This window comes from Halichoerus grypus, chromosome 13 (assembly GCF_964656455.1).
Source record: "Halichoerus grypus chromosome 13, mHalGry1.hap1.1, whole genome shotgun sequence".
Classification (NCBI taxonomy): domain Eukaryota; kingdom Metazoa; phylum Chordata; class Mammalia; order Carnivora; family Phocidae; genus Halichoerus; species Halichoerus grypus.
The window spans coordinates 89,706,612-89,720,049 of record NC_135724.1 but is presented as its reverse complement, the minus strand read 5'-3'; the positions used below and the strand labels follow the sequence as shown (position 1 = coordinate 89,720,049).

Sequence of the window (13,438 nt, the reverse complement as noted above, 5' to 3'; positions counted from 1 at the left end):
AAAGGAAATGCCATCCAATCTGAGACCTGAAAGGTGGGCAGTCCTGAGCTGAGAGCACTGGGGGCCACCGGGAGGCCCTGTCAGAGGGAGAAGAGAGCATGGCTGGTGGCTGGAGGGACAGAAAGGAGTGAGAGGGCAGTGCAAGAGGGAGCAGCGAAGTCAAGCTAGAAGGGCCGCGGGGCTGTTGCACGAAGAGCCCGGTCGACCTTTCCAGATGCTGGTTCTCCACCCTGTGGGTACTGGGGAGCCACTGACATTAGCCTCCTGGGGGAGACGTGGTCAGATCTGCATAGGCAATGACCAGTAGGACTGTAGAGGGAAACACATCTGGAGGAGGTAAGGAGAGACTGGGAGATCTGTTCGTGAGGCCCCTGCCTTGCCCGGGGCACAGGTGACAGGAGCTCACGAGAGATGGCAGGGGTGGGGGTGACAGACAGAAATGACAGGTTGTGGGGGAAAAAGTATCAAGGTCACCAGTGTGCAAGGCAGGCAGACAGGTGATTGATAGATGATGATGATAGACAGATTTCAACAGAACTGAGCTAGGGAACCAGGAGAAGGCGCAGAAGGGAAGGAGACTGGCAGTCAGAAGATGTGGGCACATGGCCAGCACTCTGTGAGGACATGAAGCACAAAAGGAGGCTGGAGGACTGAACCCCAATGTGAGGAAGGGGCGGAGGAAGGAGACGGGCGGGAGTGGCCCGCAGGGCAGAGGAAGAACATTTCAAGAGGGCAGGGCGTGGTCAGCCGCACTGGACGCTGGGGCAAGGTCAGGACAGCGAGGGCAAGAAGGCCCATGGGCTCCGGCAGAGAGGGCAGGGGGGATGCTTGCTGGAAGCACATTTCAGCTGTGGGGCGAGGAGGTGGTGGCTGTGGGTTGAGAAGTGAGAGGGATGAGAGGACAGAGCTTGCAGCCAGCCTTTGAAGGATGCATGGCCTTAAAAGGAAAGAGGCAGAGAGACGTCTCTAGAAGAAGACAGGATTAGGAAGGTGTCACCTGAGCAGGTCCAGGAGCAGCTGGGATGGGGTCAGTAGGGGAGAGACGGGAGAGACCGCTCAAGAGGAGCCCAGTGAGGAAGCGGGCCCCTGAGCGGCAGGCGGGCAAGCCCCAAAGTGCAGGGCAGCCTCTGTGGCCGGGGCCACCTCCTCCCTGAGCAGGGAGATGGGGAGCGGAACAAGTCTGGGGGAATCTGATGCCTTCCATTTTTCCTGTGGAAGCAAGAATGGTCTTCTGCAGAGCGAAGGGAGAGGGTCAGGTGGAGGTCTGGGGGGAAGAAAGGGAGGCTACCCCTGAGGACGGGAGAGTTCAAGGCCGAGACTCCATTTACGGAGGCAGCAGTCTGAATTCATGGTTTTCTGCGTCACTCAGCCCTGGAGAAGCACAGAAGACAGATTCAGGGCTCCTCACGGGGATTTAAGAAAGGACAACAGGGCAAGGGGGCCAGGGGTTGGGACAAGAGAGGGTGAGTAATAGACCAACAGTGAAGGACGCAAAGAGAAAAGCAAGGAGCACAGGGTTGGGCTAGAGAGGGGACAAGAAGAGAGGTGGGTGGCAGTCCCCACGAGGCCCAGATGGACAGGTATGGCTGGAGTCATGGAGGCCAATATACATAGATGACGCAGACACAGTGCCGGGTGTTTTGAGCTAGCATGAGGTCAGGGGACCCATTGCTGGGGTTGAGGGCAGAAGGCATCTGGAAATGAGGTGTCCACAGGGCCACTCAGGTCCCCAAAACAAGAGCACACTAGGGCCCCCTAGTGAGTGGCTTGCTGATGACTGCCACACGAAGCCCGCGTGGCATGCTGAGTTGGGAAGCACTCACCCAAAGGAGGCTTGCCAAGCTGGGAAAGTCTGAGCAAACTGCCACCCAAGAGGGCGGGGACTTGAAAAACATCTTTTATTTGCTCAGTGGTCTCCATTAGAAAGACCTGAGACCATTTTACTCTATGCGTTCAAAAGAATACCCGAGGTAATGAGGATAGACTACGACTTGAAAAGATGTCTACGGGCCAAGTCATACTCAAATATCATCAAGAAACAGACAAAGACGGATCCTAGTGTTATGTATAGTTCTTGAAAAAGGCATGCTTTCACCAAATATAGTTCTTGGAGCATGCGCATTTTTTCACACACAAACTTAAAACTTTAATATGATGATCTCCTAAGAATGACCTACCGATCCTCACTTGATCACCTTCTGTTCAAATACTCGGGAAGACAGCAGCTGAATTAAGTCGTGGAAATTTAAGAGAGGCGGTTTAAAAAAAAATAGGTAAGTCCAAAGGAGAAGAAACTCAAAGTCAGGCAAAGTGTGACAAATTTTAAAAACTTAAAGGGAAGGCAGCAAGTGCCTAGCCTCAGAGGAAAAAAGTTTAGTCAACATGAAAAGCCACTGGGGCTCCAGCTCATGCATCGGAACTTCTGAGGATACACCAGGGGCTCTGACCATTGCATGTTTGTCCACAGAAGCAAACGAGCTGCAAAACCCATACAGGCAAATACGTGGAAAAGCAAGGTCACTTCCTCTAAAAACCTCCCCAAAAGCATTCTGAGCAGGAAAACAGGTTGCACTCAGTTCTTACTTGGCAATTCCCCGGGATTGGCCCATTCCCCTTCCGTATTGGCAGAAGGCAAAGAAGCAAGTCGTTTAATACATTCATCGAATTTAATCCTTCCATCCTCGAGCAGAGAAGCGCCCAGAGAACAGTACAGAGCCTCTAAGAAATAGCACTCCAGAAGGTCGGGGTCCTCTATTTCTCCTTCTAGTAGTGCATCCAACATCTTGGTTAACTGGGTTACCTAGTGCACAGGAAAATCCCCGATCAGCCCATATATTGTACTCCCCCCACCCCAGGGTCAGTTCTGGTCCTAAATCCTGGGATCCCAGGTCCCAGAGTGATGGGAACTTATGACCCACCATATTGGTTCAATCAGATGGAGCCTGGCATCTTGTCCTGCACAGGGTCCCTGAAGGAAGAGCTGTGTCTTCCTTGTCAGTAACCTGCAATGTTACAGTTCACCCCCCTGGCATCTCTGCTTCCCTTGGACTGTGGGTCCACCTTTAGGGAAGAATTTCTCTTTGCTAACGGAGATAGTTTCTTACCATATTTAGGTCTGTCTGAGGGACTATTGTCTTCAGCTTCTCGCCTTGTCTTCCATCCACTATCCCTTCCACTATCACATCGATGAGATAGGGCACGTATTTCTCAAAGAGACTCTCTAAATTGCCCTGCTCTACCTATAAAAGAGCAGAATTCCAATGCATTTTCAAGGATTCCTTTATTTAAATGGAAGCTAGTGGAAAGCTTATCTTGGCAAAAGAGGGATGAGAAAGGTCTTCTGATGAATGATAAATTTGACAGGTGAGTAAACCCTGGTAATAGTGCCTTATATTTGTAGAGATTTGTCCCCAATAGTGCACTTTCATCGTGAAGCATTTCATTTCACTGCCATAGAGTCTACCCCACCACCGGGGAGGGAGGGAGGATAGCAGATCCCATTTGACAGAAATGGGGCTGATTATCTTTGAATTCAAGTTACATGGCCACAGTCAACTTGCAAAGAGTGCAAAGCAGCAGAAGGCCCCTCTCCCTATCAAGGCATTGAGGACCACCAGAGATTGCATGGGCCATTAGACAGCCCTCTCTCCCTTACAGCAATGCCTCCCATGGTCCTATCATGTTCCCCTTGGTCTTCTCTTCTGTGGGATAATTATGTCCTGGTTTCCAATTCACTATCAGCCTAATGGTCCTTCTAGTGATACTTTGAGAATATGGTCATGGTGTCCTGGGTGTGGTCAAATCTTCACATGTGTGTGGGCCTCACAACCTTCACATGACTGTCACACCTATCTCTGCACTTTTTTTTTTTTTTAAGATTTTTTTTATTTATCTGAGAGAGAGAAAGAGCAAGAGCACAAGCAGGGGGAGGGACAGAGGGAGAAACAGACTTCCCACTGAGCAGGGAGCCTGATGTGAGGCTCGATCCCAGGACCCTGGGATCATGACCTGAACCAAAGGCAGGCGCTTGACTGAGCCACCCAGGTTCCCACTCTGCACTTTTTAATGAAGCCTTTTGTACAATGATACAGGTTTTAGCAGCCACGTGACACATGACAGAGTTTGAAGTTAACTAAAACCATCAGAACTCAATTACATGACAAGCTAGGTCCTTCACACACAACATTCATCCAATTAAGCAAAAGCTGGGCCCAGCCCCTCTAGAGACAAGTCTCTTAATAGCTGGGCCTGGTTGGACCAGGATTTGCCAACTACAACCCGCAAGCCAAATCTGGCCCACCACCTGTTTATGTAAATAAAGTTTTATTGGTACATAGATATGCCCATTCACCTACAGTGGCTGCTTTCAGGCCACAATGGCATAGTTCAGTAGTTGCAAAAGAAACCACATGGCCCACAGACCTTAAAATATTTACTCTCTATCCCTTTACAGAAAAAATTGTCAGCCCCTGATCTATATTATCAAAATCATTACCTATCCCATCAGTTATGGAATTATCTGGAAATCTCCTAAGTGTATCTTCCATGTTTTCATCCAATTTATTGATAACACTAAGTGCTTAAGATCATAGACAGATCAAGGTCAAGGTCATGGCTTTAACTACAAACATCCCTCTGGACTATGTTTATCCAACTAACCACTAGTACTAATAACTTTTAAGTTCATTTTAGAAATAATTTCCACCTTGTTTTGTATTTCATTAACCCATTTTTTCCAGAATGGTTGATATTTCAAGTTTTTAGGATCCACATAAACCATTCCACATCGAGACACAGTTGCAGGAGAGGCATACTGTAAATCTCCAACCTGGAGAAATAAAGAAAACCAGTCATGTCTACAGCTATAAACAACTAGACTGCATGTTTAAAAGCCTTTGTTTTATGTAAAGTTTTTTCAACTGCATAAAACCCATGTCATACCCAGATTAACACAGCTTTCATGAGGCTTCTAACTGAACACTTAAGTTTATCATGGGAAGATTATACATTCTGATGTAGCACCTTTTTAAGTTTTCTTTAACTATAAATTAATGTGAAAATTAATATACTTTAGACTACCTGACAAAAATAGAAAACTATAGAGGAGAAAATAAGTTATCCAAAATCCCAACACCAAGAAACAAACATTGTTTTGGAGTATTTTCCTCTCAGTCTTTTTTCTTCACTTTTTTAAAACATAGTTGAGATTGGGTAGTATAAAACTTAATAGGTATGCACCTACACTATAAATATAACACACTTATCTTTCTATGAAAAAACACAGTTCAGTCAACCAATAAGAATGATATGCACAAATATTCATGCATCGACAAATTTTGCAGGCCAAGTTAAAAACAGCATTGACATTAAGCCAAAGTGAAAGCAAGTCTCAGGGCCACCACTGTGAAACAGGTTCAAAAGATATGATAGAAAGTTTGAAAATTTCAAACAAATGAAGAAAAGTTAAAGGCAAATAGTGTGAGAGAAAAAAGAAGGCAACTACAAACTCCAGATTTAAAAAAAAGACTCTAAAAGAAAGTAAACATAATAACAGTATATTAGTTGGCTCTACAGTAAATATTTCCATATACATAATAATGCAAATACTGTTCACTGATTTAACTGATTTAGCAATATAGTATTCTGAGGAGGGGAGTAAGCTAGTGGCATGAGAGATGAACTCTCACTTTCATAGCAGTCATAGCATAGACTGGAAGGAAGGAACAGCATGCTAAGTGTGTTATTTACTGAAACTAGGATAATGATCAGAAGAAGTAATGCAAGAGTGAAAAGTAGTTACTTCTGGGATTCAATAAAGAGGGATAAGAGGAGTAGGGGGAGTACTGAGTTGTACTCATCATAAAAACTCTTCTGCATTGTTTGGGTTTTCTTTAGTCATCTATATTTACTACCAATTTAATGAACATTTAAATTTTTAATTAAAAGACATATTAAAAATTATTTTTCATCACTACTTGCCTCAAAGAGCAGAGCACAGTGTGCTTGAAGCCGAATGCGCTCACCATTGGCCAACGTCAACAGCTTGTTGTCATCCATCACAGAATTCATGTTTTCCACCCACAGAGCATCTACATCACCATCAAATAAAATATACCTGTAGCAAAGAAAAGTAAGCCAAGCTTTGGAAGAGGCATACTGTAAATCCCCAACCTGGAGAAATAAAGAAAACCAGTCATGTCTACAGCTATAAACAACTAGACTGCATGTTTAAAAGCCTTTGCTTTATGTAAAGTTCATGAACCTCCCCATTCATGCTGTCTTTTTCCTGGAGTTTTGTCCCAGGACCTGTGACAGAGCACCCAACTTGGTCCAGAGCTTTGACGCATAAAATCAAATGGAAAAACAACAACAACAACATAAAAATTGAGTCCAGGCCCCTGTGTGGTTTGTTCAGTTGAGCGTCCAACTTTTGGTTTCTGCTCAGGTCATGATCTCATGGGTCATGGGCTCAGGTCCCACTTCGGGCTCGGTGCTCAGCAGGGACTACGCTTGGGGATTCTCTCCCTCTACCCCTCCACTCGTGCACTCTCTCTCCCTCAAATAAATAATCTTACAAAAACTGTTTGAGTCAGTCAGCAACATTGAATTGAGAAATTAAGAATTAAGAAACTTCACACAAAAATCTGGATGTCTTGCTTCTCTTGCAGACTGGAGGGCTGACAACACAGACCTGCATTCTGGCATAGGAACAATCTGCAGAAGCTCAGTAGCAGCTGTCCATGGAGACAGACAGTACCACGATCTCATTTTTTTCTTGAAACTGAGACTGAATAGCAATGGCTATTTATCACTGGTTTTTACACCAAGTTTTCTCATGGTAAGGTTAAGAGAAAAGGGAAATATTTTATATACCCATGTGCAATGGGTTGAATGGTGGCCCCCAAAAGATATGTCCATCCAGAATTTGTGATGAGACCTTATTTGGGGGGAAAGGGGGGTCTTTGCTGATGTAATTAAAGATCTCAAGATGACAGCATCTTAGATTATCCAGGTGGGCCCTTCTCCAATGACAAGTACCCTTACAGAGCGGAGAGTATCCTCACAGTCAAAGGAGACAGAGATAACACATAGAGAACTAAGATCCCACCCGGTACTTTGTGAACAGGGCCCTCAACATCTGACTCTAAGTCTGTGGGCATCCATGCATGAAACTGCAATACTGTACATTGTCTTTTTTACCCATAACATTTAGATAATTAACATGAACTAACCCAGGCTCTCTCCTACTCACAAAGGTACTCACTTTCGCTCCTTCTTATCTGTTGGCCTGTTGATCTCCCTGAAGATGTTTGACAGCACCCCATCTGTCCAGTCTCGGGTAGTGGGGTCCAGGATGCCATAGAGCTCTATGACACTCATGGCTTTGGGATTCAGGATGTACAACTTTGTCATCAGCCCAAGCCTAAATCAAAGGAGAGGCTTCAGCTGTGGTCCAGGTGGCCTAAACGCATTAGGAAAACAGTCTGGGCCACCTGTGTGGGGATTTGATGTTTTAGATCCAATCCAGAATTAAAATGCAATCCACACATCTGAAACTAATGATGTACTACTATATGTTGGCTAATCGAATTTAAATAAAATAAAATACAACACAACCCACACAAACTCTCCCCTGGGCTTCCCACTTACTGTTAATGGCTTACACTAAATGCAAGGGAACCATGTTTCACCGAAAATGTGGCCCCAACACAAGTAAGGTCTGAACTAAAAACACAGCTTTGCCTTGAGGGCATCGAGAAGCTAAGTTATATGTTCATGCCTATGACAATTTATGTAAATATTTCTTAATTAGCTTATAGGAGATAATAGTCATCCAGGACAACATAACACACCCTTGGACTACTAATGTTCAATCCCTCATATTTACAGGATATCTGCTCTGTGTTGCTGACTTTATAAATTGTGTAGACAGGGCATTTGCCACCATAATGCCTATAAATTCCTGTAACATTATGGGATTAATTCATCTACAGAAAACCAGACTTCACACAAACAGTAGTTCATAATTAACTAAAAATCCTGGTGACATGTAAATACACACATGTAAATGAAGTTCTATCAATTACCTATGATGAATTAATTAAAGAATAAAAGGCAGGGGTACCTGGATGGCTCAGGTCATGATCTCAGGGTTAAGCATCTGCCTTTGGCTCAGGTCATGATCTCAGGGTCCTGGGATTGAGCCCCACATCAGGCTCCCTGCTGAGCAGGGAGCCTGCTTCTCCCTCTGCCTCTGTCTATCTCTCATGAATAAGTAAAATATTAAAAAAAAAGAATAAAAGGCAGGATGGCTATGGCACGCCCATTTAAAATCAGTAAGCCACTGTCCACTGGTTTTCTCATAAGAAACGTAAGAATAAGAAAAAAAAAATGACACTCATTAGCTTTATAGACTATCTAGAAATGTTAGTCACAAAGATTATAAGGCTTGATTTAGATTTTTGCTGGAATATTAGCATGCAGTGAAGTCTTTCTGGAAGCTAGTTCTTGCTTAAGAGAAAAGTGAAAAGTCAGAAGAACCAACTCAGTATAAGGATAGGCACTACATTCACTACAGGTCTTCAGAATATTCTGTATTAGGAGTGTGAGGTCCCTTTCCCTTGGAGCAGCAATGCTCCCGCTGGGCTGGTGATAATAAGGCCTTTGGAGAGATGACACTCTGTTTTTGGCCACTCTGATACCATAATAGTATTGCGTAATGGTGAGTGTCCTGATTTACTTGGAAGGACAACCTGAACACCAAGAAAATACAACTTAACAAGTTAATTTTCAAAATACCCTTATAAGGCTGTTTGTGAAACACTCCTCTCACAGATAAACCCAGTCATAGTCTGATGCACGAAAGGGTCACTGTTTTGCCTTCTAAACTAGCAAATCAGCAATGAAACAAGTAGAGACGCTCTGAGTCTAACATGGTGTTTAGGACACTGATGTGTTCAGATTTCAGTACTCAGGACTGAATATTGACCCTGTGTAATGGGTCCCCCCCTTCTCTCTTTTTGTATTGTATTTAATTCTGAAGATGACTGGGTCATGAAAATAATTGGTGGCCATACGTCCAAGGCATTAAAAATGTTTTGTGTTCCTTTCTAACTGGATTACACCTGGATTAAAAATGTCTTCTTTTGGTAGCTATATGTAGTTTCAAACATGAATGAACTTTTTGCTTTCACAATTTAAAAAAAATGCAGTGTTTGGAGCACCTGGGTGGCTCAGTCAGTTAAGCATCTGACTTGATTTCAGCTCAGGTCATGATCTCAGAGTCGTGAGATCGAGCCCCACATCAGGGTCCACGCTCAGCACGAGTCTGCTTGAGATTCTGTCCCCCCCTCCCCCAACTCTCTAAATACATTAACTAAATAAATAAATAAATAAAAATTTTTTTAAAAGGCAGTGTTTTCCGACAAATTTTACCTCCCAGGAATTGAGAAAGCAAAGTGGGGTTAGGTGATACCACCACCATCCTGACCGGGACACCGCCCTGGCAACCAGGCCCTCCCCTCGGGGTCATACTCACTTGGTCTGGGCCTGACACAGAGCATTAATGACCACGGACTTGCCCCCTCCGGTGGGCCCCACCACCATGGTCGTGTGGCGGGTTAACATGGTCTCGAACATCTGAACCACTTTATCCACCTGTGGGGCAACCATTGGCAGGAGTAAACACATCTTTTTTTTTTGTTTTTTCAACAGCTTTGTTGAGTTATAAATCACATACCACACAATTCAGCCATTTAAGTGTGCAGTTCATTGGGTCTTAGTATGTGCGGCATTACCACATTCAATTTTAGAACATTTTCATCACCCCCAAAACTCTGCATTCATTCATCCCCTCTTCCCAGCCCCACCCCCCAGCTGCTGGCACCGCTCACACAGTACATGTAGGCCTTCGTGTCTGGCTACTCTCACTTCGCATGTTCTCACGGTCCATCCACGTTGTGGCGTGGGTCAGGACTGACTTCTTCTTTGTGGCTGGGTACTAGTCCACTGTGTGGATAGATTGCATCGGGTTTATTCATCCATGGGTGAACATCTGCATTGTTTCTATTTCTGGGCTCTTACGAATAATGGTGCTACGAACACTTGTGTGAAAGTTCTTACGTGTACCTATGCTTTCATTTCCCCTGGGTAGGTACACAGGAGTCGATTCCGGGGCATATGGTAACTCTATGGTTAACATCTTGGGACTCTGCTAGACTATTTTTCCATAGCTACTACGCCATTTTACATTCCCTTCCTAAACAACCACATCCAGAAGAAAACGTCAGGGTCAGGAAAGGTGCAGAGAGCTCTCTCATCTGTGGCTGGTACCTGCTGCCGCAGCCCGAGGCCTCTGGGGAGGCTGACACCCTGAGACAGCCTGACCAGAGGCGGCCACTCTGGTCCTGCAGGCTTAGGCATTTACACCCTCAGCAGAACACTCTGGCAATAATTTATGGCTTACTGACAACATATACAACCTTACAGACTTCAGACGATCAAAATCTTATCAGTAACATCTAATTTAATTTTGCTTGTAAGTGTGACTCTGGAAAAAAGAAAAAGTTTGGGGTGGGGAGAGAACATGAGATGGTGGGACCCCAAAACGAAATACTTATCACATTATACCAAAAACACCTGGAGGGTGGTATGTACATACCGTGGAATAGGACTCAGCCTCAAAAAGGAAGGTGATTCTGACACCTGCCACACTATGGATGAGCCATGAGAACATGCTGAGTGAAATAAGCCAGTCACGAAAGGATGAATGCCGCAAGATGCCACTTACATGAGGTCCCCAGAGGAGTCAGATTCATGGAGACAGAAAGGGTGGGTGCCAGGGACTAGGGAGGGGGATGGGGAGTTGTTGGTTAATGGGGACAGAGTGTCAGTTTTGCAGGATGGAGAAGTTGTGGAGATCTGTTTCACAGCAATATGAATATACTTAACACTGCTAAACTGTATGAAAAATGGGTAAGATGGAAATTTTCGTTATGGGTACTTCATCACAATAAAAAAAAAAGAGAGAGAGAGAAATGCTTAAGATGGTAAATGTTAGGTGTGTTTTACCACATTTAATTTTTTTCAAATGGGAAGGACCCAGACACCGCCTGTGGACTCATTTGCACACCATCTTACCTGGACAGGTAGGACAACGTAGCCACTCTCCTCCAGCACCCGCTCCACAGCATCGTTAAAATCGGGGTAGCGGACGCGCGGGCAGTCTAGTCCAGGAAACAGGTCAGAAATCAAACCAAGGAAAAGAGGGACGTCCTCAAATACGAACTTGGGCAGATTCATGTCTCGAAGGGCCCTCATCAGCACCACATCCTGGATGGAACGGAAGAGACGTCTTCAAAGATATTTCCGAAAGACCCAGGGACTAGTCTAGAAATCCACTTATGAAATATAAAACGAAATTGTATATAAAATATAAGACCTACAGCACTGCAAGTGTAGTCGCTAGAGAAACATGGGAGCCTACTGCCCACAAAACAGCAATGGCTGATGTCTGCTTTAGAGGAAGTCTCATGCTTTTATTGCAAAGCAGAAAAAATACCACAAACTTAGGCTCATGTCTTCCTGAGAACGGGGTTTGTCCCCACCCCTCCACCCCACCTTCCTGCAGACACTTTGGTGCTGTGAAGACCTTCAACTTGGCCTATGATAATTAGTCAAATTAGAAAAAAAATAATAATAAATTATAAGAGACTCAATTAAGGCCAGCAACCAAATGAAGTGACAGCGAAGACTAAAACTTTCCAGTGGGGACCGTACTGTAGCCCATCTTCTCACCCCAGTGTTTGTTCGGTGCGGGAGAACTGGAGGAAGCCCCACGCCCGCATGCATGGCCCCCTACCTCTCTAAGATCAGAAGAGCCTCTCTTCAGCTCTCCAGCCATTACCAACACGGACTTCAGGGCTCTCAGTCCAAAATCATAGTGATGTTGCTTGGAGAGTTGCTCCCGGGCCAGCTTATAAAGGACGGTCATCTTTTTGGCCAGGGTCTTTTGTGATCAAAGACAATGAAAAGCAAAGAAAGAAAATGATCCGAAAGCAACAGGACACCATTCCACAAAGAAAATGGACATAAAGGTGTTCAGGTGGAGCGCTGCCTCCTAGAGCAACACCCTAGTGTGGGGCCTTCGTTTTCAACGAGGACAAATTAGGCACTAATTTCAGAGAATGCAGGTCTTACCAAACTTTGAGGACTGTCTTTGAAAGCTGAGGAAGATCTTCACTGGCTTAAAGAATAGAACCCGTCCAACTTTTTAAACCCTAGCAATCACACTCTGAAGATGTGCTTCCTGTTTATTTGGACCTGAACATATTATTAAATCTCCTGGGGGCGCCTGGGTGGCTCAGTCGGTTAAGCATCTGCCTTCAGCTCAGGTCATGATCCTGGGGTCCTGGGACTGAGCCCCGCATCGGGCTCCCTGCTCAGTAGGGAGTCTGCTTCTCCCTTTCCCTCTGTCCCTCCCCTCAACTCCTGCTCACGCATGCTCTCTCTCTCTTGCTCTCGGTCTCTCTCAAATAAATAAATAAAATCTTTTTTATAAAAAAAAAAAAAGCTTCTCCTGTAACTCATTTTTCAAGACGAATCACCACTCATAGACTACTGATGTAGCCACTGATGTGGACGACTACCTCAAGTATTCAAAGCCTGCTGCTCCCTAAGGATGGCGTGGGGACTAAGAACCAGAGATCCCAACACTCCTGTTCAAAATCCGGACAACATGCGAGCAGTAAGAGCCTTTTTAAAAAAAATTACACAAAAGAAACCTCACAACCCTTTGTGTTGAAAGTATTTGCTATTTTGCACATTTTCCAGAAGCTTCTGGGAAAATACAGGTGCATACTTTTTTATACATATTTTATAAGATGATAAAGGAGATTGTGTGCATGTGTGTTTGTGTGTGTCTGCGTGTTTTAAAAGCCACCTATTCTCATGGTATGCGGCTAAGTGAAAGAAGCCCATCAAAGAGGGTTACATACGTATGATTCCATGCACAGAACATTCTCGAAGTGACCGACTGTCACGACAAAGAATGACAGGTGGTTGCCAGGAGTCAGCGTGGGCGGAGGGTGTGTTACCAGGGGATGACAGGAGGGGCTTTCTTTGTGGTGATGGCCCAGCTCTGTATCGGGAGTGTGGAGCTGGTTATGCCACACACGTGACAGAATGTTCTAGAACTCTACATACACACCAGAGAGAGAGAGAGAGAGGATGTAAAGCCTGATGGAATCCGGGTAAAGCCTGCACCTGAGCTAACAGCACTGTGCCCTCGTCACTTCCCCGGTTTTGACAACCTGCCTTGGGGGGTATAAGATGTCCTCACTGGGGGAGGGCCATGTGGAACTCTGCACTATTTCTGCCACTTCTTGTGAGTCAAATTACTCAAAAATAAGACTTACAATTTTAAAAAGAGACAGGAGGA

At 44.9% G+C, this 13,438-nt stretch overlaps 1 protein-coding gene across 1 annotated transcript in view; it reads right to left on the bottom strand.

Moving 5' to 3' along the window:
• DNAH10 (dynein axonemal heavy chain 10) overlaps positions 1 to 13,438 on the bottom strand; it is a 128,122-nt gene that overhangs the window by 47,910 nt on the left and 66,774 nt on the right. The window contains exons 36-43 of the mRNA XM_078061091.1: positions 11,861 to 12,007; positions 11,140 to 11,331; positions 9,539 to 9,657; positions 7,265 to 7,423; positions 5,980 to 6,115; positions 4,706 to 4,828; positions 3,105 to 3,239; positions 2,584 to 2,800 (exon numbers count right to left, since the gene is read on the bottom strand). Of these exons, the coding sequence (XP_077917217.1) occupies positions 2,584 to 2,800; positions 3,105 to 3,239; positions 4,706 to 4,828; positions 5,980 to 6,115; positions 7,265 to 7,423; positions 9,539 to 9,657; positions 11,140 to 11,331; positions 11,861 to 12,007 (1,228 nt within the window). The remainder of the gene's footprint in view (positions 1 to 2,583; positions 2,801 to 3,104; positions 3,240 to 4,705; positions 4,829 to 5,979; positions 6,116 to 7,264; positions 7,424 to 9,538; positions 9,658 to 11,139; positions 11,332 to 11,860; positions 12,008 to 13,438) is intronic.